Source organism: Pholis gunnellus, assembly GCF_910591455.1.
Source record: "Pholis gunnellus genome assembly, chromosome: 23".
NCBI classification, from domain to species: Eukaryota; Metazoa; Chordata; class Actinopteri; order Perciformes; family Pholidae; genus Pholis; species Pholis gunnellus.
In genome coordinates this window covers 9,270,682-9,295,622 of record NC_136550.1, presented here as the reverse complement: position 1 = coordinate 9,295,622, position 24,941 = coordinate 9,270,682, and the positions used below count along the sequence as shown (strand labels likewise).

General features: G+C 42.6%; 1 protein-coding gene across 1 annotated transcript in view; it reads left to right on the top strand.

Moving 5' to 3' along the window:
* LOC306715023 (solute carrier family 24 member 2) overlaps positions 1-23,689 on the top strand; it is a gene marked incomplete at both ends in the record, with an annotated part of 32,840 nt that extends 9,151 nt beyond the window's left edge. The window contains 10 exons of the mRNA XM_079185241.1: positions 4,780-4,827; positions 5,800-5,908; positions 8,615-8,629; positions 12,742-12,792; positions 16,051-16,149; positions 17,790-17,872; positions 21,960-22,094; positions 22,239-22,328; positions 22,712-22,878; positions 23,440-23,689. Of these exons, the coding sequence (XP_079041367.1) occupies positions 4,780-4,827; positions 5,800-5,908; positions 8,615-8,629; positions 12,742-12,792; positions 16,051-16,149; positions 17,790-17,872; positions 21,960-22,094; positions 22,239-22,328; positions 22,712-22,878; positions 23,440-23,689 (1,047 nt within the window). The remainder of the gene's footprint in view (positions 1-4,779; positions 4,828-5,799; positions 5,909-8,614; positions 8,630-12,741; positions 12,793-16,050; positions 16,150-17,789; positions 17,873-21,959; positions 22,095-22,238; positions 22,329-22,711; positions 22,879-23,439) is intronic.
* Positions 23,690-24,941: the final 1,252 nt, after the last annotated feature.

Here is a 24,941-nt window from a genome sequence, read left to right as displayed (position 1 = left end):
TTTGTTGTCCAACCTTATCCTTTTAAAATATAACTAAATCTGATCAATAAGCTGAATCTTTGGATTTAAAATACTATTTAAAATGACATCAGATGTTAAAAGGAAATCTGGCCGGTAAGCAGGTCGACTGGTTGAAGAATACACACTTTTTAAAGTAAAACTTCACTGTACATTGTGTGCATATCAAGCCCAGTGAGTGCATTAAAAGTACAAGCTTCCTGGTTCCGTTTGCATCGACAGAGAAATCAGCTGTTCAGAGATCTTGTCGCACAGCGCCGACAGTATGGCTACTCGGATACATCGCATATCAGGTTTGGGAAGTGTCAAAACTAGCTCAGGATGCAGATCAAGCGTGTTACCTTGATCTCCTAGTGATGTTACGGTTGAGCTCTGACACTGATGACATTGACAACAATCTCAGAATCCAGGCCAACTTAATACAGCGTAGCACTGTGTTTTGATTTCAGTTTACATTGGTGGGCAACTGGAGCACAGATGCCTCTACTTATCAGCTCCTAGTGGCTCATTTTCTGGGAAGTGCTCTGGATGCTACAGTGTACCTGTTATCTCTATAACCAATACCTGCCCAGTGGGCTCACGGCAACTAGATTTGGACCACTGTCAGAGATTGAGTTAGTCTGGTTGCCCCTGTTAGGCATTTTACTGAGAGATGAAGTTCCTGTCAGCATCAGGGCCTGGTGCTACTGACAAGACAGTAGCACCAGTACTGATTATAGCTGAACCTAAACAAAAGACCAGAAATAACTTCATCAAAAACTCTCAGGTCATGCAGATAAACAGGAGAGGCCAGCTCCAAAAAAAAAAAATCTGGGGCAGACGGTGCTGCAGCAGGAGCACAGTAGACACGCTGCATAATATAAATGCAAGAAAAAATGAAGAACATTGAGTTCAGTGCTTGCTACAATCTCAAAAACAAACAACCCTGCTCAGCCTTTCATTGTTTACGGCATCTTCAGATCAAAACCGGCTCTAATCCGACTGGAACAACAAACTTCCTATTTGATCAGGTTTGCGGGAGGTCATTATTCTACCTCTAGTATTTTCTCAGCTACAACATTACGTTGCACATGTACAATCTAAATTGAATCTGGTGAATAAATCACTTACTATTAACTGAAGAAAAACTGTCTGTACAATACATGTACGCGGAGTTCCGCAATGGGAAATTGTTCCTGATCAAACCCAGCGTCGGGTGATTACATTTACTTGCAAAAATGACACTGCAGTTTTTGTTCCCCTATCTGTCTCCCAAAAGCCTGAGTCTGATTGGCTCATGTGAGGGGGGTGTAAGAGGAAGCAATTTTGCCTCAGTCCTGGTGAGCATTGCCTTGTGGGAAATCAGCATCGTGGCAGCTCCTGTAATTAGTTCTGCTTGTTAGAAAAATGAAGGGGTTACTAATTAGCAAGTGGATGGCTTCTTGACTTGTTGTGCATCTTTTCCCTCCTTTCCTTGAAGATCATCATTATCGTCTCCAGGCAAACTGGAGAGAGGAAGAGAGAGAGAGAGATGGAGGGAAAGAGGGAGAGAGAGAGATGCAGCTCTGTCGTGCTGCTCAACAGTTAAGCTCACACACAATGAATCTAGATGGACAAATCTCCAAGGGTGTTCTGTCATGCTCTTACAGACAGGCTGCCTACTGTAAGCACATGCAGGCAAACGCCTGGAGCTGTGCAAGATTTCACTTTGCAAATGTGCTCAACAAGCAGTGTGGTTGTCAAAAATCTTTACCTGCATGCACAGGCTAATATCCATATCTACTACAGTTTCAATAGAAATGTATCATGCAATGTCAAATTGCATCTTAAGTGTTGTTTTTTCCTGGTTTCAAAGGCTACATTACAGTAAAGTGATGTAATTTGCTGAGTTTACCAGACTGCTTTAGCTGTTATATTATTATCTTTACCCAGTTAGTCATGATATCCACATTACTGATAATTAAATATCAAAAATCTCATTTGTGAACCCTATTTTTTTGCAATATACTGTAGATATCAAGGTATAACGTAATTAGATTTTCTCAATATTAACGTAGTTAAAGTAGCTTTCTATTTAACATACAGATTTGAGAGTGTTGTCAATTTTCTCATGTAACTCTCAATAAAAAAAAGCTAATAAGCATATTTCCTAAATTGTCAAGGCATTCCTTCTAAAGTTTGTCTTGATTTCCACAGTGTTATGGTTGGGTCTTTGTCACTAAAGTACTACATTTTAGTTCAGAGTTTGTATTGTATGAACTGAAATGAGACGGTGTATAAACAGTTAGTGTTAGTGGATACTTTTCTTGATTCTACATCACATTCAGGGTTTTCCTTTGCCAACTTTCTCACTGTAATCATGAGGTGATTCACTCATTGCAGTACTTATGAGTATCCAAAAACATTTCTGTGATGCTACTTGAGGCTTGAAGGGTCAATGTATTGCTTTATAAACTACAGTAAAGGGTGTATTGTAATGATGGTAGAACCAAGTGTGACATTTAGAAGCAGTATCTCCAATGATGGTCCCTGCCTTCATATGATCCACCTTTTAGTCCATACAAACTGTCAGAAAACCAAATAGCTCTAAAAGAATAAAAATAAGTGGTAGAAGTGATATAGAAAGTTCCTCATAATATTTATAGACCGCATTGCTGATTGCTGTAATGACCATTCATTGTATATGTCGGGTATATTTAGGATTTTAAGGATGAAGCGCAGCTATGATTTAATCAAACTCCACCATTTGCAATCTAGAAAGTGTGGAAAAGCCATTATTCTCCTGTGTAATCTGGCCTGGATGCAGAAGCATAAAGGAAATGCAAATCAAATTCATCCAGAAATAGACCAATTTTGTGCACCCAGATTGCTTATGAGAAGACCTATAATCCGCCACTGATGTTTGAAAGTCGGGAGCTACAGCTCTTTGCGTTCAGCATTTCACCAATGTGTGCAGATTCCTGCGAAAGCCCCCCCCCCACCCCACCCCCTTTAAGCTGTGGGCAATTTCAACATTGAAAGCGGAAGTACTTTTGCATGATGTCACACTCTCGATCGATAATTCTCCGTAACGCGGCCGTTACATGCATGCGGCCGCAGAGGGACATTTATCTCCCTCAGCTGATCCGCTTCCAAGAATGATCCTAATGTGACATTACGTAAGAGCTGGAAGGCAGAGCTGCCGGTATTAGAGAACACACAAACTCCAGAGAACATACTAATCTCCCGATGTGATTATTAGTCATAATATTTAACGCTGGCTTAATGAGCGACCCACGGCGTAATCTCTATCTGGCACATTCACCTGTTCTCTCCTAACCACCCTGACTTTGCCTTTGAGGAGGGTGATAGGGAGTTAAATAGAATAATTACACCTCGAGAGTAAGATATGAAATGGGGGGGGGTGAGGTTATAGTTGAATAGCTCTGTGGGAAACCTCAGGATTAGCTCAGCTTCTGCTACATTTTTTTGGCAAATGTTTAATTTCAGCTCCCTCATTCCTGTAATTCTTCTGTAGCTATGCAGAGGAAAACCTAATGTATGGTAAATTATGGGCCGTTAAACAGAAACGGTGGGACACACTCACCACTGCAGTCATTGACATTCACAATGACTGCAGTGGTGAATAAAAAATAACTAGACCAGGATGATCAAAGGGGAATTTTAGAGTTTAGTGAGTTCAGAATTTTGTTATAATCAACGAAAGAAAAAACTTTTTTTTTTAATCAAGAAATGTGTGGTTAAGCTTTCACCTCATGAACCGCTCCATCGTTATCAAAATATTTGATACTCAATGCAGTGCAGCATCATTTAGCTTGCGAATGAATCACCGGCTTGACAAGCATGAAGGACCCGTCTTAAAATGTGTGTTTGCCCTGAAACAGTCTTTTGATCAAACTTGATCGTTCTTTTTGCATTTCATTTGGCATTGTGCACTTTGTCAGCCCACAAAAGTGCCTCCACATTTCACATTTCATTTCAACATTTTTTCTCTGAAAACTGTGTAGGCTGTGAAACAAAGCCTTGATATGCTAAGATCTGAACAAAAGCTTTGTTCCTAGAAACGGAGGCCTGAAGCGTCCTGTTATTTAACCACACTCACACAAACACGTTTTTTTGGAGATGAAGTGAGTGCAGTTCAGTCAGGCACTTGGTGAAAAGCTTTTTGTTTCAAAAATAGATCTTACAGTATACTGCAAATGCCAAATAGACCCGCTGTGAACGATGGCAGAGAATTGAGTGATTGTGAAAAGACTGGAGTCACTTTGGTATGATCTGACACATGCCCACTCTCAGACTGGCAGCACTGGACCTGCAGGAAAAAGTTTTAGAGTTTTTAGACCATTCAGATCAAAACTAGGCTTCATTTACTTAAAGGAATAGTTTTTATTAAAAAAACAAAAACATAATGTGCTAGTTAGCTTTAGGGGGTGCTTGTAAGGGGATTTTGGTGACTGTGAACAGAGCCAGGACGTCCCTCACTCACATGAGTGAAATTGAAATGACGTTTTTGAAGGAATTTCAAGGAAATTCGAATAGACGATGTAATCTTGCTCAGCTTGCGACTGACACAGTAGGCAGGCACAGCAGTGGGGAGGAATCTGTCCCTCAAGTCTTGTCTACTTACATCACAGTCAGTCATCACCATCAGTGTAACTGTGCTCTAATGTCTCTCACTATCGTCTTTTCATCTCGTCCTGTGTGGTTGTGTGCGGCATGCTTCACATCTGTGTCCTGTTTTCTCTTTCTCTCCCCCTTTTACTTCTACTTCTCTCTGTGTTGGATGAGAAGGCAATTCCTGCGACCCCAGAAGATGACGGCAAGTTGTCGGTAGGTCCTGTCTGATTGACACTCTTCCAGTCTGCTTCTGTGTTTGTCCCCGTTTCTGTGTAGCTGTAGCAGCGTAACTTGTGTTTCTCCCACCATACTGTGAAGACGTGTACACTGTTATCTCTAACCTTCAACCTCCCCGTGTGCAGAGAGTAGCTCCGTCTGTTTTCCGAAGCCTTTTCTCCACAGTTACATTCTGTACGCAGCATGCAAAAGACAACCGAAGAAGGAGCATGTGCTTCGGAAACATCAGACTCTTTTAATGCTTTTATACTTTCGAAAAGCACGCCGGAGTGTTAGGTTTTCATCCGGATTGTAAAGGAAGCAGATGAAACGAAGCAGCACAAGGAGAACCTTCAGGGTAGCACCGAGAAGCCACATCTTACACAAGCCCTGCCAGTCTACGTGCCTCCCCTCCTCTGCCTCCCGCTCGCACCCATACGGGCCTGTGAATTAGCACCTGACACCTCCCTGTGCCTACGCCACCTGTGTGGGCAGCCAAAGGCGGACGCATTCCAAACAGCTGCCGCCTGCAACGGTGCTTAATTTCCCACAGTTCCCAAGTTCAGCTTCAACTGCTGGAGTGACCTTGGCGAGGGTTGTTTTGGGAGAAAGACCTCATGTGCCACTTCAATTGTGAACGCCCGTCTCAACCCATGGGGCTTATATTTTTCAGATGCTGAGGCACTTTATGAGACTTTTACTGGGTTGCAGGTTCCACTGAGGGGTTTTATGCAAAAGAGGATTAGGGAATCATATTCCAAACAGCTTGGATTAGAAATGGCGCTGGTAAAGTGCTTACAATTGATAGACTGGTGTTAAAATCGGCATGTGTGCTTTATGACAGCAATAACAGTTGGAACAAGGTATGCTGTATCTTTTTTGCTCGTAGGAAACATGTCCTAGTTATAAAAAAAAAGTCCCATTCAAGTCAAAATATGTTTGTTTGACATCTTGTTTGTCCTCTCACAGGCCAGGCCTCGACTTCAGAGGGGAGGTAGTTCCGCCTCCCTGCACAACAGCTTGATGAGGAACAGCATTTTCCAGCTGATGATTCACACGTTGGACCCTTTAAGTGAAGGTAAGAGGGGTCTGCACAGAGAAAACACAACTCTTAAGTCTTTGACTCAGTAAGAAAAAAAAACATCTGTGCTGTATATCCTGTGTGTTTGAGACTTTCAGTCTGTAATTGTCCATTTTCAGGTTGATGTTGCCTTGAATTTGTCATCATTCTTGTCTTTTTCACTTAAAATGACCTAAATCCTGCTTTCAGGTGTATGGAAACCAAGAACTTTACTGGCAAAAAACTGTTATGGGCGCATGAAAGATGTTCATATCCTGAACTTGAGCACAAATTCTTGGCAATGAAAAACAGCTCAGAGAGCAACCATATGGTGTTTTTAATTCATTCCTCAGTCCAAATAAAAAAGTATTTGCTTTCAAGTACCCCGGGTTATGTACCCCTTTATATCCAGTGTCTCCGTCATTAACATTTAGAATGTACTTCCAGCCCCGATGTGCCTGGACTGAACTGATCCCTTTTTAAAAATAGTCCGTACGAGACAAGGCAAAGTTCTGTGTCAAAGCGCGGCTAATGTGGAAGATCATTTCCCTTTAATCCAAGATCAAGGCCTATTGGCTAAGCTAAAGCAAATGTAAAACGGCAGTGTCAGTGCTCGACGCAGGGGATGAATATGTTAATACGCCGGGGGAGGTGCAGTGTCATCCCATTCTTAACCCACTGAGAAAAGACGAAGGAAAGAAAAATTCACATTAACGGGGAGCAACACAGGTTTGAGGAATGTGTCATTAGAGGGTTTTTGGGCTTTCGTGAAAGGTCTTTAAATTGGACGCAGCATCTTATGATGTGATGCATCCTAACCCTAAAAAAACAATGATTAAGTTGAATGCTAATTCCTGTTGTTTTTATTCCCCCTTGTATCTACAGTGTAAGTTGTTTGATTAAAAGCAGCAGTGCCAGTGTTGCCACAGACAAAAATACCACATAGGACGAGGCCAAGGAGCCATTTCTAATCCTGAACAATGATTAGGCTACATGTTTGCCCTATGGATGGATGTGATCACATTAGCAGATGTCTGCTCTGTACTAAGAAGGCATTTCAGCTTTCTCCAAAAATGACTTTACATTCCTTGAAAGCCAAACCTAGAATGAGTCAGCTCAGGAAAGATTAATAAGCTCTGCCCAGACGGCCTTAAGTGCCCATTAACATGCATCGACTCGTTGTCGTACACTAAATCCAAGGTGTACCGTGTCCGAGTGTATCCATTTTCCCATCTCAATGATTAAAATGTAAATCATAGCCTGCTGATGGAATGGAAGTCTGTATGGCCAGTCGTATATGTACAAGCCAAAATTGTACACACTCCACCCTGCCACTCCTTGTAGATGCATTTATCATTTGGTCCTTTTTTAAGGAGCAACTAACATGCACTGATGATGAAATATTTACTGCTTGTTGGACTGCATGAAGATGAATGGACTGGCAAATGTATGTAAAAGTCTAAAAACGCCTGTTTGGGTCTTAATCATTACCAAGCATCTAAAAAGCAATGTCAGAATGAATTGTTAATGTGTTTATGAATATGTTTTTTGTCAATAGTGGATTGAAATGGTCAAACAGTGAAATTCTGATTCAAATATGAATGCAGCAGAAATGCGAGTCTTTTGGCAAATTACTGACTGGAAATGAATGCACTGAAGCAACAACTACAGTGTGACACGACACGAGGATTTAATTCATTGCCAGAGAGAACAAAAGCAACACTTTGGGTTTATTATTTTGTAATTTCCACGTCCCACGTTGGAAGTTTTCACCCATCCAGCAACATTTTAACGATGATATTGGTCTTGAGTACATTTTAGAATGCCCTCATCACATGCCTTCTTCGTTTAGTGCATTAAATGATTCCTTTGATCCATTACCGTCCATGTACATTGCACATTTACTGATCTCAGTAATGCAAAGAAGCTTCTTGTTGGTGAGCTAGCGGCTTGGAGAGAGACGAGCAGGTGCATCCATCAAAGACGGAGGTTGTGCTGCCTGTCCTTGCGTGCTCTTCGGCTTTAAGTGTAGCTCAGCGGAAGCCGGAGGGAGCTGCCGGGGCTCGATCCATACATTTTTTATAGACATTTCTCAAAATAAAGTTGTCTGCTCTTCCGAGGCAAAGGAAAAATCTGAGGTTGTTTTGCTAGTGCTGGGAGCTGGTTACGTTTCACTTGTTCTACTTTTAGAGTGGGGGTAGTTTGTGTTTATAGAGTTTTTCCTGGCTTAAACACTCAGACTCTTTGCTACTTTAACATGCTACAACAAATTAAAATGCCAGCTGTGATGTCACTGGGTGAAAAGCAAAATCAGTGATGCATTTAAGGAGGTTTAATTTCTGTAAACACTGTCAGATTTTGGATAAGGTAACATAATACTAAATGCTTATTACAGGAAAAACCTTGGTTGATGTTCGTGGGTGTCTGTCAGTATGTGTGTGGGTATGCATGTGTGTCTCCCTTAAAGAAATGGACATTTTGAGAAATATGCTTGTGCACTTTCTTCCAGAGAGTTAGATAAGTGGATTCACACCACTCTCATACCTGTCATATCTACCTGAAATTTTTACCCATTTGTTTTTTCGCAAAATAAAGCCTAATGGACTTTTGACTCTCATCTTGGAAGAATACCTATCTAATGATTTAATGTACGCTCACTAAATATCACCTGGATTTATCTTTTCTCTGTTTGTCTTCCTATCTCTCTTTCTACTGTCCCCTCAGAATTTGCTGACTCTGGTGAGTTACTACTCTAATTTATGTATCTCCCACCCCTCCCCCCCAAAAAAATGTTTGTTCTCATTCCAACAGCCTGGAGGCAGCTCTCTTGCCCGACGTGTCCCCTATGTATACATCTCCCCAGCGCCGCTGTGCTGCATATGTCAATTCTGTCCTGTCCATCCTTGCAGACTCTCTCCTTCAAATATCTCATTCTCTTCTGTGGATGTATTCTCCTTGGAAACCCTTTGTGACCATTTCTGCATTGTTTTCCCCATTGTCCCCAATCCTCTCTCTCCTCTTATGAACTCCTTTTTAGTCCTGGTTTTGTATTCTTGCTCTCCGTGAGACGGGAAACGATTTTTGTTTCTCCTGTTGTGTTGTCTTTTAAACTCCTGCTTTGTGAAGGTCCTTTACCTTGAAGGCATTTAGCCAAACATGGCAGTGGTGTAGCAAGAAGATGGAGATTTAACGTGGTAGGTCTCTCAACTTGACAACGTTGTGCTCCGCTCGTGAATTTGGTTTTTGGGCAGATGCAGAAAAGTTGTGAGCTGTTTTCTCAGTCCTCCTCACATGCCCTTCATCAGGATTCAGAGTCAATAAGAGCTGGACAGAGCAATTAATTGCAGTGGACTTAAATTTGTTTCCCTCTTTTACAATTAGCTGTTCCCACCAAACTGTTATCGATTTAAGTATTCACATGCTCCTGGGGAGATACAGTAGATTATTCAGCTTTATTGTTATCGTGCATGTCCTTCAGTTCAATAATAGACCTTTAATCCTGCATGTTTTTCATTGGAGAGAACATAGTAATAGTCTGGTACTCTTAGTTCCCGGCACAAGTGCCCGCATCTCTTTTTTCCATCAGTGTGGAGCTACAAACAATATCACTTAGGAGTAGCATCAAATATTGAACTACAAAGAGAGATGGGGAGGGAGACGGGCAGAGTGGCTGTCTGAGCTCTCAGTGGATGGCTGAAACAAGCCTCCCAAAACAGCACTCAGAATTCAGACTGCGTGCATGCCTTTGGCTCAGGCCCCTCCAATAAGATTTATCACCCTGAGATATGAACTCTAGTGGTGAGTCTATGCATAACCGTAGCTGAGGTTGACCTCGATACGGGAGAAGATGGGTGCTTGCATACGACCACAAACCATACAGTAAAGGTAAATGTGTGAAATGCATACATTTGACCAATAATAAACCAGAAATAAGATATAGAACGAATAATTAGCCTTGTCGATTATTTCAAGTACCTGACAATCTCCCACTAGTTACATAATCTGACTATAGTGCAGTACAGTGGTAGAAATATAGCAGCACAGACCAGCTATCTCGTCAGGTGCTTTCCTGCAGATCATTATCTAACTGACAGAGACTGGAAAGGTCGCTCACAAAACCAATGTGGCCTTGGACATCTTTGTTGATGTGAGGCCATTTTTTTATTGAGCAGACGTCGTGGGCCTCCACAAGAGCATAGAAAGGACAAGGTCGTTTTGGGTAAACCGTGATACACCCCGTGTTGGCAGACACTACGCTCATTGGGTAAACTGGTGAGACACAAGAGGGTTGGTGTTGGATGGAGGCAAGCAAGGAAACCAGTCGCACCAGCAGCAAACAAGGTTTGTGTCTACGTCATTCTGTGAGGGTGTAACTTACACCCAACCCATTCAAAAATGAATTTGTGAACAAAGAAACAAAGGATTTTTCTGTTCTGTGACTTCACATTTTTTTTTGAACAGCCGTTAATTATTACCGGTACATTTATTCGTCAAGCCTACATTTCCAGTTTGTCCCCATACTGCTGCTCCCACTGCCTGCAGTGTTGTCTGTGTGGTGACCCAGGGCCCCATTGATCACACGGTTCAATAAAGCTGTCGCTGACCTGACACCCCTTGTGCAATGGAAATATATTTACCATTCATGCCATATAATATTGACATCCTGCTATAAGGTTTTAAGTTATTTGTTTGAACGTAACTGCATTTTTAGCACTAGATTACATTTACCACCAACGTCAACATCACAAAGGCATATGTTTGAAACGGTAGCATTTTCATGTGTATCGAAAAATGCAATAAATAATATACTGTATTTGCAATATAATGAGGCATTAATGTGAATAAATATTTGAATTCAGAAAAAAAAAAAAAGGTGATCCAGTATGTTATGTAACTGAGACCAGTCAACTCATCATCCCTCTAACTCGCACACATGTCACACCCTCTGAGCTCGCCATGCGCCGGGCGGGTGAAAGAATCAATGTTAAAAGCCTTTTTGCTTCGGCACAGACTGTGAATTTCCCTGACACCCCCAACCCCCAGCAGACGGAGCGGGATGCACTCACACTATAGCGCACAGCTCACTAGAGGTTTAGAGGTCACACCGCAAGGACAAGAGGGCCCCTGGTAAACAACAACAAGCCTCCCTCAGACCAGTGTGCGGGCAGCGGTTGTTGTTGAGGGTTAATTGCCCCCAGAGCAACCTCGGTTAGAGGCCAGCCCAACAGTGATGCTGCACTTCAAAACCCAAATCGCCTAATCATATGGGATTGAGGCACTTGTCTGTGAGTGCAGCAGATGGGCAAGACACTCTGCAATAGGATGTGTTTTCATCTCATTAGATTGTGTTTTAGGGGCTGCCAAGTCTCTCATTTGGCATGAGGTTCTCATCATAATCCTCTCACATGTGAGTGGAGTGGTCGCCCACTGTCTGATATTAGTGTGTATGCATGTGGGTTTGTGGGCACGAGCATATCCTCTACTGACTGTACTATCCACCTACATGTCGACAATCTGTGCTTGTGAAGAGAGTAAATGGGTCAGTTTACCCAAGTTACACAAACATATTTTATTTACATAACCTTTTTATATAAGCAGGAAGTCTCTTCATCAATCTTTCACGAGAGCAGTCTGGCCAAAGTGGCACTGCAATGTAGTTAACATGGTGGTAAAATGATTTACTCGTCATAGCTCAATAACATTCGGCTTAGAAGAGCTATAAAGGACATAGCTTGGCTATTTAAAACAGTCAAACTCTTTAGAACACATTTGGGGGCAGTTTTGTAAATCATTCCAGGACCAGCGTGCGGAGTAGGAAAATGTTCAGAACAGGCTGTTTGTTCTCCATCACCATTATAATTCATCATGATGATTTGGTCGAATAGAGGCTTTAAATAAGAGAAACGTACGTATGCTGGAAGTAACCAAGAATGGCTTTAAAAATTCAATGTTACATTTTTATCTTCCTCCATATGTTCGAGGTCCACCCAGTTAGCAGCCATACATTACAGTGACGAGTTCATGAGCCAACATTCTAAATAAAACGTCCAGTAACCACCAGAGTGAAGTGAGAATATTTGATCACCTCTGCACTAAAAACTAAACCCTCACGCTGTTAGTTATGTTGAAAAGGGCAGAGCAGCTCCAAAGCAAAGCGCAGTGCGGGAGGTAGAGCCTTGTGGTCCGGCGTCTTCTTTTCTGCTGCTTCACGTTCAGCTGGTTTTGCTGCAGGTTTGAATTCCCGGCTAATTCATCATGCAGATGTGCTGACCGTCTATTTACAGTAGCGCGAAGAACTGCTACAGTAAGGGAATCAAATTAATTGTTTGGCTTTCATTGTGGCAAAAAAAAAATGCAGAATCATCAAGCCTTTGAATGAGCTTGCGTGCAGAGGAGAGGAGGACTCATCTTTTTTGTTGCATGTTGACCCAGTTCTCTTCTGACTTTCCTCTTCTGTTTTTTTTTATTATTTTTTAATATATATCTCATTGTATGACCCTGTTATTGTGTTTTCTAGTACATTGACAGCCCCTTCCCCCTCCCTTTCTTTCGCAAATCTTCTCTAATAGCTATCCAACCTGTGCCATTGGCAGGCTATTGATCAGACTGACTTACTGTAAAGCTATGATGTATTTTATTTGTAATTCAACCCTTGCCGCTTTGTTTTGCACTTCTGCAGTGATGACTCTGAGAGACTTTGTCTTTCTGTATGTCACTCCTTGTGCCCGTGTGAGTGTTTGTAAAGAATGTGATGTAGAACCAGCGGACCTGTCTTGTTCTGTCATGTTCACTCTTTTCCTTTTCTCTGTGTGTTCGTTGCCTTACCCTTGTCTTTTGCTGTGATGTTGTAGAGCTTGGGACTTATGGGAAACTAAAATATTATCACTCAATGACTGAGGAAGGTAAGCCTGAAAGTTTTCACTTGATTCTTTGAGTCAGCTTCTGTCATCCCTCTTCCTTTTTCTCCATCTTTATTACGTAACCGCGCCTCCAATTCCATTTTTTGTTTGCTTGCGACATGACACACAGTTTGTTTTGTGTTATAAGTTTGACAACCTCTCTGAGATTTCACTGACAAAGTGCAAATCACGGTAGCCATGCCATTTTATTATTTACTTTTTATCCTCATTTTTTTATTTTTTATTTATTTTTTTTTTTCTTCCCAGAGAATATGTACAAACATATTGTCTGGTTACTGTGTGTAGTGCTTTTATGGATTTTGTTCTATTCATTAACGAGACATTTTAATGAAAATTGTCATCATATGTTGCTTATGTTTGATTTTGTGAGAAAGCCACTGCTTTTCTGAATTATTGGTCACATTTTGGTTGTTATGCAAATAAAACTACACACACAAATGCACCACAAACCATCCCCTGAACACGCAAGGCACAAGGTTTTCCTTTTCTTTTTTTAAATCTTTGGCATTCCGCATTGTTATGAAATAAATCATCCATGCCTCAGCGCTCACTTGGAGGTTCCACTTGTACCAGCAGCGGGTGCACACATGTAAGACGTACGTTGCTGAATTTGTCAAACTGGAGTGACTCATCCACCCAGTAGTTGCGTAACAAACAGAGCTGACAGGGAAAATGAGCGGCTGTGTAAGGCCGGCTAGGGAAGGGCTGAACTTGGTTATTCTCAAAGACTTGCAAATTGGAACTGTCATATTTCTTTGTCGTTTGCCCTTAGAGCTAGAGCATCGTGGAATTTCAAACCATACCCAAAGGCAACATGCAGGAGTAACATTATTCATGACATTAGTTTAGAAATGATTACGCCATAAATTCTCTGTGAAATGAGAATTCAAAATGTGCAGCGTCTAGACCGCTTTATCAAGTGAAAGGTAGCTGGGGAGATAGGCTGGCCTGAGCTGAAGCTAGAATTACTTGATTCTTTTCCTAGCTGTTGACTTTAAGGGAAAAATCCATTTTGATCAATGGTCATCTTGATAATTAAGTTAGTTACTCTTGGTAACTACACACAACTGCTCTCCGCCTTCATAGGTCTTTGGCATAAGGTTTCAGAATCAGTTAGCTTGACATTTTTGGTTTTCTTCAACATTCAAGAATTTCCTTTGAAACTCATCAAAAAAGCCCAACCCTGCTACTTGTATTCCCACGCAGAGACAATGATCTCACACCCACATCTGTATAAACGAAACGCACGCATACAGAGCCCACTGACAATGAGCGCCTAAGGTGAGTGATGTCGAGGCAGTGACGCAGTGAAAATGTACAGTGTACGTGTGCGTGTGTCTTCCGTGAGCATGTGCGTGTCTGAAACAGAGCGAGGCGAGGAGGGGACTAAAAGACAACAAAATGAGCGAAAGAACGGCGTTTGAAAAACACAGAGGAGCGAGAAAAACAGGAGCGATGGAGGACTGTGGAATTAGATAGAGGAGACGGGAGGAAGGCCGGGGGTGACTTAGGGTGGTTAATGATTTTGCCAGAAGGTCACAGACAGCGTTGACATGGCCGGGTGGAGTATGTATCGACGCGTCACTGTGTCAAGCACTGACAAATCAGCCCTGCCCTCTTGAAATGAAAAAATCTTTCACATTGATTACAACGGGCTGATTGGGAGTAGGTAGGACATGCATGCAAAAACTGACACGCACAGGACGTCAGTGAAAATAAATACGGATACTCGACACACGAGAGGTTTTACACAAAACCATGATGGAGGAGACGGAATCTCTTCCAAAAGCCATTAAATATTAACATCTAATATGTATTACATGGGGAACATAAAAACTTACACTACCTAAGTTTTGTGCCTATGGTGTCAAATTGCTTCTCGTCTGAGTACTGTGTTGTTGTTGATGTGTGTGTCGTTGGGGGAATTCCAGTCATCGCTCGTCATTATAACATGGGCAGAATTGCCTTGCGTGAGCCCGCAGGTTATGCAAGCCTCAAGGTCATGTTGGTCAATTGATGACTGGTTTCAATTCAGTCTCGTGCGTCACAGCATCATCTTTCCAGTGTTATTGGGTCAATAAATGTTATCAGCAACAATATCATCCCCATCAGGGATTTTTTTTATATTGATCAAATTCTCTAGCAAGCTGATGTCTCTTGCATGCGACAGTATTCCTCTTTGTCTGTGGCTTCGCACGCAGCTACTTCACCTACATTTAGGAGGAACTTCAATAGATTGCTGCAGGAATAAGTCCTAAAACCTGGACATTAGTTGGCATTTTCGCACTTCCAGTTCCCTCTTCACTGGGTTTTTTTTAAAGGGTTTTTGGTTAAATGCTTGAAATGAGGTCTATGGTGAACACAAGCTTAAGAGATTTAAATGTTTTGTTACTACAAAACGTCATCACGTCAACTTGTCTGCCGTCACTCGTGCTCATGTGACCTTGATGTAGTTAATTTATAGATGTTTTTTTTCACTTCTGACGATTGTATTCATGCTTTCACAATCATAAAAGTAGTGTAAATGTGTGAATATTATCTTGCTGAACAAAATCAGTAAGTATTATAAACTTGTGTTTGCCACAGTTTACTTTCTGCAATAATCCAAAATCCAATAGAAAAATCATATTGGCTTTTTGTCGAGGGAACCAGTGTGATGCTAACTTCCCGGCGGTTTTTATACAAAAATACGTCATCCCTGCAGCACCCTATACGAGCAACGCTAAATTAGAAGCACTATAATAATGGTAAAATCGGGTGCTTCCTGTTTAAATATTGCAATACCAAGTTTTTAAACCTATAGATGTGTCACATCTGATGATGCTGTCCTCAGCTCAGTCTTTGGTTGCTTTTGGTTCCCAGCTAGCCTCTGACCTCTCTTGTGAGTTTCTGATCTGATCTGATCTGAGAACTGGTGTACAGGAGTGAATCTGAGCTCCAGAAGGCAGATATCTTCACAAGAGATTCTCTCCCTGCTGGCTTTGCCTCCACCAAGGACCAGGACATTGCAGGATCATCAGTATATGATATGCTATGTCATATTGACTCTCTATGTTGTTTAAACAGCAGTTCTGTGGGAAGACACCACCCTGTATGCACTGTGCTTTTGAAATGTGACCCATCTGGGGTCAAAGGTGACAACGACGGAGCTCTCACCGGGAAGAGGACGAGAGGCCTTGAAGATGCTGCGCTATGCAGCCCTCTGCTCCATGTTTAACCACTGTGGCTATTCTGTTGCAGGTAAATTTCGAGAGAAGGCATCCATCCTTCATAAGATCGCTAAAAAGAAATGCCAAGTGGAGGACAGTGAGAAGGCCAATGGAGTAGCAAGCCGTTCAGGTAAAAAGCTCTTTGATCAATCAATCAAAATGTATTTGTAGAGCACATTTTAAAATACAACAAAGGTCGCCCAAAGTGCTGCGCATACAGTGGATAAGCAGTCATACAATCAAAGACTGGATTAATAACAGTGAGTGACATTAAAATCAAGACAAACTGACACAAATCGCACAAAAGCGCCATTTGATGTTCCTCAAGGAATAGTTTGACATTTTGCGTGAATACATTTGTTCACCTTTTTGCTGAGGTAAGGGTAAGATGAGAAGGTTGATACCACTCTCATGTCCAACGCTAAATATGAAGCTACCACCAGCAGCTGGCTAGCTTAGCTTAGCATAAAGACTGGAAACAGTTAGCCTGGCTCTGTCCAAAGGTAGCATGTGCCTATCATCAGCATCTTTTAAATCTCATCAATCCACATGTTACAGCAAATGTCATGTAATCCTTAAATAAACTGAAGTGTAAAAACGACATGTTGTGGTTGTACCGATTTAAGTCTCAATGCTAAGCTATGAGAGTGGTATCAATCTTGTCATTAAACTCTGGGCAAGAAAAGAAAATAAGTGCATTCTTCCAAATGTCAAACTATTCCTTTCCTTCGATATTAGCTGATTATTCACAAAGACTCCTTTTGCTGTTGCTAAAACTTCATGAATAGGCGTTACCCGGCTTAATATTCCTTATTAGTCATCAGGAACGTCCACTGAAATGGTTAATGAGCGTCGCATCCGATGTTAAACAAGCATGACATTATCAAAAACTGCCAAATTGATTGCAAGTGTTGTCTTCAAGCAGTATTTAAATCAATCACAGTCACTGCCAAGTGTAATTTATGTGGGGGTTTTTTCACTTCAAAGAGCATCGGACCAAAGGATAAACAGGAGGCAAGAGGATGCCCTTTCATGGCCACAGTGTAGTCAGAGCAGCAGAATCAAAGCGAGGCATGGATGTTTATCAACAAGGCAAATTATGCTAACAGCGCCACATTAACATATTACCATCTTAATCAAAATTCATGACTGGTCATCACAGCGTACTTTACTTTTTCGAGCCTCACATATCTTAAATTGGTGTCAGTAGTAAAATAAGATTTACTGTCGGTTTAGTTCAGTGTATGATGCATGTGATTAGATCTTTCTATCTGTGATAGCATAGATAGCATCCAAGCTAGGGAGTGATGTCATGCGATGGACGACAGTGGTATCAAGTCACTTTATCTCTCTGAGAATCTCTCTAATTGTGTCACAACCACACTTGAATTAAAGCAATTTCCACAGCAATTATAGTGTTATCATCTGATTACATGGCTTTCGGCTCTTTGTATTTCAATAAGGGCTGGTAAGTAAGTCTGGCCTCAAATTAAATGGAGTCATATCAGCCACCAGGATGTGATGAGGGAGACGGATGGTAGTGACGGCCACAGACGTGCACATACTTGTACATACACAGAAAGATGCTGAAGCTGAACAAACATTTACTGGTTCCTGTTTATTAAAGCAGCTATAGCTGTCAAATAAATGTAGTGGATTAAAAAGTACGGAGGGGAAGAAGTATAAACACACTCGTGCCAATTTGAGGCAATGCCAGCTTTAGTTCCTCCACATGCTTCTCGCTGTAATTATTCGTTAAACTTCCCACAGATAAGAACCTTCCGAACAGCTCCAGCGTGGAAGTGGAAGTGACACCACCCATGAACGGAACAGTCGGTCAAGAGGGGGAGACGGTAAGGGATGACAGCAGGAAGAAACTGCACCAAACTCAGTTATTCCCCCCCCCCCCCCCCCAAAAAAAAGAATATGCCAAATCAAACTGATGACGTCATGCTATGATAGGGCAGCAAAACGGAGAGACAGATTTCAAAGATGGAGAGACATTTGCGGATGTTTTATGCCTCTCATCTGTGTCTGTGTTCCACCTTGAGCGTGATTGATGCAAAGGTTGGATTGACCATGGCACAGGTCAGTACTGCTGATAATTTCCCAGCATGCACTCGGGCGAGTCCCTCCATCTTCAGCCAGACCTGCCAAAGACCCACCTCGTCCCACTGAGTTCTGTAATCACACTCCTCACTCACCTGCTGCTCGCCGCCGCCGGGTGCTCGAAATGAACACACTCGACGCACACACACACACACACACACACACACACACACACACACACACACACACACACACACACACACACACACACACACACACACACACACACACACAGTCTTTGACGTGCGGCCAGGCACAAAGAGCCTCCTAATGGCACCTGCAGCAGTTGTGCTGGCATGAGCGATGATGGTGGGACGCAGCGACCCGCCAGGCCAGCAGACGGTCCTGGGGTAAAAGGGCAGCTATTCAAAGTCGTCCACTGAGAGGGAGGCACGCAGAGGAGACGGGCGTGTCGGTCATCCTGCTGGATTCTCGATCGTTTTCATTGACCACGAGTAACCCCAAGACAGACTTCCATTAAATGAGCAAAAAGTATGGTTTTCAACTTGGTTCTGGGGGGCTGAATATTTTAGTTTCAGGTAAATAACTTTCTCTAGAATAATTGTTTTCGAATATCAGCTATACACCACATTTTCCGAATATGTTTATGCAACAGCCGTGGCCAGAGACATTATGTTTCGGGTTCTCCATCATGCCTGCAGGGAATTTAGATTAGCTTTTGCTCGAGTTGTAGAAACTAAATGATTCCAAAAAAAAGTAAAAATTCTTTCTGCACCTAAAACATAGATACTGTAGCACACTGTCATACAGCAATCCTCCCAAGGCGAGATACAGTAGTCTATCAATTCGGACTGGTGTGGAAGCATATAGGGAGCTCTCAGAATAGACTGCTTAAGATGAGCCCTGATTTGCAACATGACCATGTGCGTATTGATCTATTCCTCTGCACCAAGTTGTTCTCAGATTGATATCTCACTCTTGGGTTAATAATAGCCTTTGCAGATAAAACCCGTCATCACTCCCCTGAAGCTAACAATATTTGTGCCTAAAAATGGAACCTGTGGGTTAGAACGAAGAATTTTAGATTCACCTCAAAATGTTGTCTTCTTGGGGTAAAGGCAGAAAACCTGATATATGATTATAGAATATTTCAGCTGGCGATTCACTGGATTTGTGAGATCTGGGCGCTTATTGGCATGCTTGCTTCCCACATGCTGCTATTTGGAGAGGTCTGTCCCACAGCGCACCTGTCCGTGTCAACCAGGGAGTAGCTGGAAACGGCTCACACCTTCACATGCTGCCAGAGGCTCCGTCATGCTAATTATTCAATTCCTCCTGGATGCCTTGGCAACCAAGATTGGGGAATGAGGGCATCGTTAAGGTCAAAATTCAAATCTGCAGCAGACTTCTAGAACAATTTCCTGACTCTCTTTATTGTCATTAAAAGACAGAAAGTGATCATATACTGCAATAGTTCCCCCAACAGCAGAAATGAAAGGGTTGATATTTTCATAAAAGCAATATTGTAAAGTGCATATACACAGTAATTTTATAATGTTTTTTTTCTTACAAAGATGAATGATGAGCACATTCAGGGAATGACTCACAGCAAACCCAAAGGAAACCATTAACCAGCAAGAATTTGTGACTCATCCCACCTCTATCTCAACTAAAACGATTTGGGAAATAAACATTGTGTATCATGTGTGTATCATGGGATGCAGGGAGGAAGTAGCATCAGATTTGAATATCTGTTCGCTGTACCTTTTTGCTAGATAATATGAGAATTTCCTATCCAGATGGAGCCTCCGTGTCAAAAATAAATAAATAAATTCATATAGCAGATGCCGATATTCACACCACAGCAGCTGCTATCCTCCAAGAAAGATGAATCGTCTGTGGGAAAACGCTAGTAAAAGAAATTAGAGTTCTTTTTATGCTTTGTCAGAATTCACCTGTGTGTGATTACCATAAACGTATTCAGAAAGAGGACCGGTGTCAGAGAAGATAAAAGTAATACAGATAGATGGCTGCACTCCATGATACTAAAAGTTTGATCAAGCAGGTGATGCAAATGCATCAGCGTACAGCCTCTTTGCAGCTGTGCTTATGTGCTTACTCTTTTTGTGACCGTTTCAACTCTTGTAGCTTTGTTGCAACACACCAGGTGCCGGGCGCACACGCTTCCCCCGGGGAAGTCAAAAAAGAGCAAATGTCACGCCTCCCCTCGCAGCTCTGTGGTGCCTGGTAAAAGTCAGTGCCTTTAAGCTCAGAGTTGTCAGTGTTGCCAACTGAGCCACCACGGGGCAGGAAAGGCCCCCAAGGGGCTGGCATTTGGGAGCCAACTCAGAGAAGGGAGCCCCATCTCTGTGGGGTGCTTCAGCAGAGAAAGCAAGTAAAGTATAAATACACAAATGACGGACTCGCAGAGTGCAGTGTCAGCCAGAAACAGTCACCTGCATGAAGTCAACATATCCATGAAAGAGCTGCGAGGCAAACTGTGATCTAAAGCGACGCTTCCTGCCAGGACAGATGAAGTAGCTGTTTTTGCTTCATTCTAATCCTGCAAACACTGTCGTGAAACACACAGTGACCGTGATGGAAACCTCTCGTATCTTTACATCTCGGGGGGGAAAAGCCGTGGATTTGGTTCAGAATTGATCTTTCTGAAGCCTCAGGTTTGTAGGCCTTCTAACAGACAACAATGCAGCCATCTGGATATGGAGAGGAGGAGAAATCAGAATGCTGAGCATAAGTGATGCGAGCGCTGCCTTTTGTTTGGCAGCTCTGATTACCAAGGTTACCAGGCAATACTCAACAGCAGTAGCTGTCACAGCAGGATGAGCTTCGTATGATTCATGATTCGTGCGGGAGCCGTCTTCAAACATTTCTGCTTCCCTCTCTGGGCATGCTTAGCTCATGTGATTAAGACTTAAAATGATTGTCTTGAGAAAATGATTATTGACTGAGCAACATCTGTTCTCGACATCTGCCCCTGCTGTATGTTCTGGGTCATCAGTGTGTTCTGCTCAGGTCTGCATGTGTGGACCTGTTCTCTGCAGCTCCCCACGGCTCCATAGCATCCTGTATAATTGGATACAGAGGGAGCCAAGACATGTTTCCGCTCTCAGAAGGCTTTGTTGTTGTACCGTTAAAGTTTCTTTTAAGTACCAGAATGTTCACTTGAGAGTCCGCTTTTGCAGCGTTAGGCACAAAAGCTTTAGATTTAGTTGTCTTTATTGCCAGGGCTTCAGTGTGTCATCTTCAGACTGTGACAGCTTATTTGATGCTGATCTGCAGAGAGGTGGCATTCTTTGGCTCACTTGGCATTCCAGTGGCAGGTCCAATCAGACCCCGGGGGGGGGGGGGGGGGGGTCTGCGGTGCAGCCGGCATCAGCAGTCAGCAGTGATGAGGCCCTGATGACTGGAGAGGCTGAGCCCTTCAGGCTCGGCGCAATCTCCCAAATCGCAGTCATCAGACTCCTCTGTCTTACGGTCACCGCAGAGCAAAAGCACACGCGCTTCCAGGTCCGGCCATCAATTTATGCAGACCTCTGTGTTGTCTTTTCCCTCTTGAAGTGCTTGTGTTGCAAGAGTGCTACCTACCTCTCTGGATAGTTGCTATGGAGAGGTGTATCCCAATGAGACAAAAGACACTTGGATCATAATGATTTATTTTCTACTACATCCCTTTAGGAAAATGAACAAAACATGACTCAACTCGATGTGCTATTGGCCTCATATGTACCCGATATTATTAGTTAAACACTAAGTGATTATGGTATTTATTTATGGTATGTGGTATTACCCATTCTGTTTTGTAATCTATATCTCCTTTCCCTCTTTCTGGTCTATGGTGTCTCCTTTCAGGCTGAGGACGAAGAGGAGGATGACCAGCCTCTGAGCCTGTCCTGGCCCGAGTCCAACCGCAAGCGCCTCACCTACCTCTTAATCATACCCATCGTCCTCCCCCTGTGGCTAACGCTGCCTGACGTCAGGAAGACGGTGTGTGTGAGACGGAGTTCTCCTTCGCAAAACATTTCACGCACGTGAACGGTGTCTGTTTTGGATGGATAAGTGTGGAGTCCTTATTTGTGCGTTTGCTGCTAAATTCACTATTCTCGCTCTTTTTGTTCTCTTGCCTTTCAGACATCACAGAGATTCTTCCCCGTCACCTTCCTGGGTGCCATCACCTGGATTGCAGTCTTCTCCTACCTAATGGTGTGGTGGGCTCACCAGGTACACAGTTCCCAAAGACTTGCACACACTTGCTAAAATGAAGTGGGTGTCATGTGATCACGACGGCAGTCCCAGAACATTGTAAAATCCTAATATAAGCATAATCCTTGTCAAAAAGAAACAAAGGGCGAGATGCAGTCGTCTTTTCTCTTCAGTTCCCATCTTTGACATTTAAAATGAAACCATATTCTATAATCCACCCACTCCTTAATAATCACAGCTGTCTTATTCAAAACAAAGAGATTGTCAGAGCTACGGTTTTGTCACCTCCATGAGCTTCCAAAGCATCACGAGGAAATTAAAAATAGCTAGAACAAAAGATTAGGTTTTATTTATCCCAAAGCTTAGTCTCCTTTTTTCTTCTTGTTTTTTTTTTTTTCCAGGTTGGACAGACCATTGGGATTACAGAGGAGATTATGGGCCTGACTATATTAGCAGCTGGAACCTCCATCCCTGACCTCATCACCAGTGTCATTGTGGCACGCAAGGGGCTGGGGGATATGGCTGTATCCAGCTCCGTGGGCTCCAACATCTTCGACATTACCGTTGGGTACGCCATCTGAGCATGTGCACGCTATTGCTCTGTCTAAATCCCTGTTATTCAGGATGCCATAATATGACCGTGGATTCTGAAGCCTCTTACAAAGTCTTACATGTTTTGTTAGTCTTTACATTTTCTTTTTAATGTTAACTTTACACACTTTGATGCACGTATGTATGTGTGTTATTTTTAAAGTAAATAAACAAGTATACCAACACCTATGCATGCTGCTGCTTACATCACTGCAGCAAGGTGAGAGGGGAAACTGTCGGTCAGCAAAAGAAATGTTTTTTCAGCTGCTGCCAAGTTGCACCTTGATTTTGTTCTGTCTGAGTTACAGACTTATTGTTGTCACGTTGTGCCGTGTCATATAATCTACGTGCACATTATGTTATGCTCTGCTGAGTGTGAGCAACCTGATATTGACAGGGAAACAAGAAAGAAATTAGAAGGCATCCTTTTTAGTCAGCATATCATTTAAACTTGGTTTGATCCCAAACAATGTGTAAAGAAATGTTTAATTACATGAAGCGTATTTGCTAAATGACTGTGACACGTGTGTATTCGCAGACTGCCGTTCCCCTGGCTCATGTGGTCCTTCATCAACGGCATGAAACCGGTGCAAGTCAGCTCCAACGGCCTCTTCTGTGCCATCGTGCTCCTCTTCATCATGCTCCTCTTCGTCATCATCTCCATCGCCGCCTGCAAGTGGCGCATGAGCAAGCTGCTCGGCTTCATCATGTTCATGCTGTATTTCGTCTTCCTGGTGGTCAGCGTCATGCTGGAGGACAAGGTCATCACCTGTCCCGTGTCCATCTGAGGACGTTCGAGGACCCACTTCCTCCCCCTCGTCACCACCACAACCACCACCACCACCAACACGACCATCCTTCTTGTCTGCCATCGCTCTTACCAGACCCCTTGTGATCCTTTACCCCAGGAACAAAAGAAGAAGAAGGAGGACCGGACAAGAGAATAATATGGAATCTACCGATATTTTCGGCTAGCGAGGGGTGGTGGGGAGGGGAGAAACCAACAAGGGCACAAGACTTTGGCTTGGCTGGTTTAGCGTAGGCCTAACCTGAGTGGATTTATATTTATTGTTATTATTTAATTGGCAGGCGGGGGGGGGTTATGGGTGTACAAGCCAAATATAGAAGCATTATGCATGCCATTTAGTGTCACTTAGATGACCTGGAATCAAGACCACGCCTGGTAGGTTGAGGAGAATGACCTCCTGTGAACTTTGGGGAGAAGAACAAGAGATGCACTGTGTAAAGCTCCTCATGTTAAATGCAGTGGCTGGGCTGAAATTGTGAGCATATTTGAACACACATTTTTCAACAGACTAAGAAGCTGTCGCCAAGAGTGAATAGGAGTTTCTGGATGAGGAAATTACAGACCGTGTGGGGGGGAAATGTGATTCCCGTCTGATGGTATTGAGCAAAAAGACTCCCCTGTGGGCTTTGCACCCGAGCAACAAGGGATGAAACACTCTTGCTGGGCAGACAAACTTCTCCGTTGTTCTTATTTGCAGATTCATCATGCGCTCAGCCTGAATGACGAGTTTAAGCTTCCCCTCTCCCCTGCCGGATGTCATTCTTCACCACTGAATGTCTTTTCAGAGGATTCTTTCTTTTTTTTTCTTTTTTTTAATTCATTTTCATGAAATATAAGAAGTAGCATTAGATGTACTGTAGCAGAATTAGGTAATGTAGAGCCATCTCGACAATTTTCTCCTCTTTTTTTTCTTTTGCCGCTGAACACACGTTCTGATTGTACAGAACTTTTCATGCTTCACACGCACCGACTGACAAAGGCAAGAAAAAAAAAAGGCCTAATTTGAAGTTTAGCCTCATAATATATGCTAGCCTTCAATATCTTTCACTGGTTGAAAAAAAAAAAAAAAAAAAAAGGCATGAGAACTTTAGGCTCATTAACGTTCCGTAACGAAGTCAATGTCGAAATAATACATTTGAAAAAAAAACTTAACAGTGTTTAAGTGTAATGGTTGATTTAGATTAGTCAATGTGTAGTGCTTTGTTCACAGTAGAACTGGGCTCAACTCACCG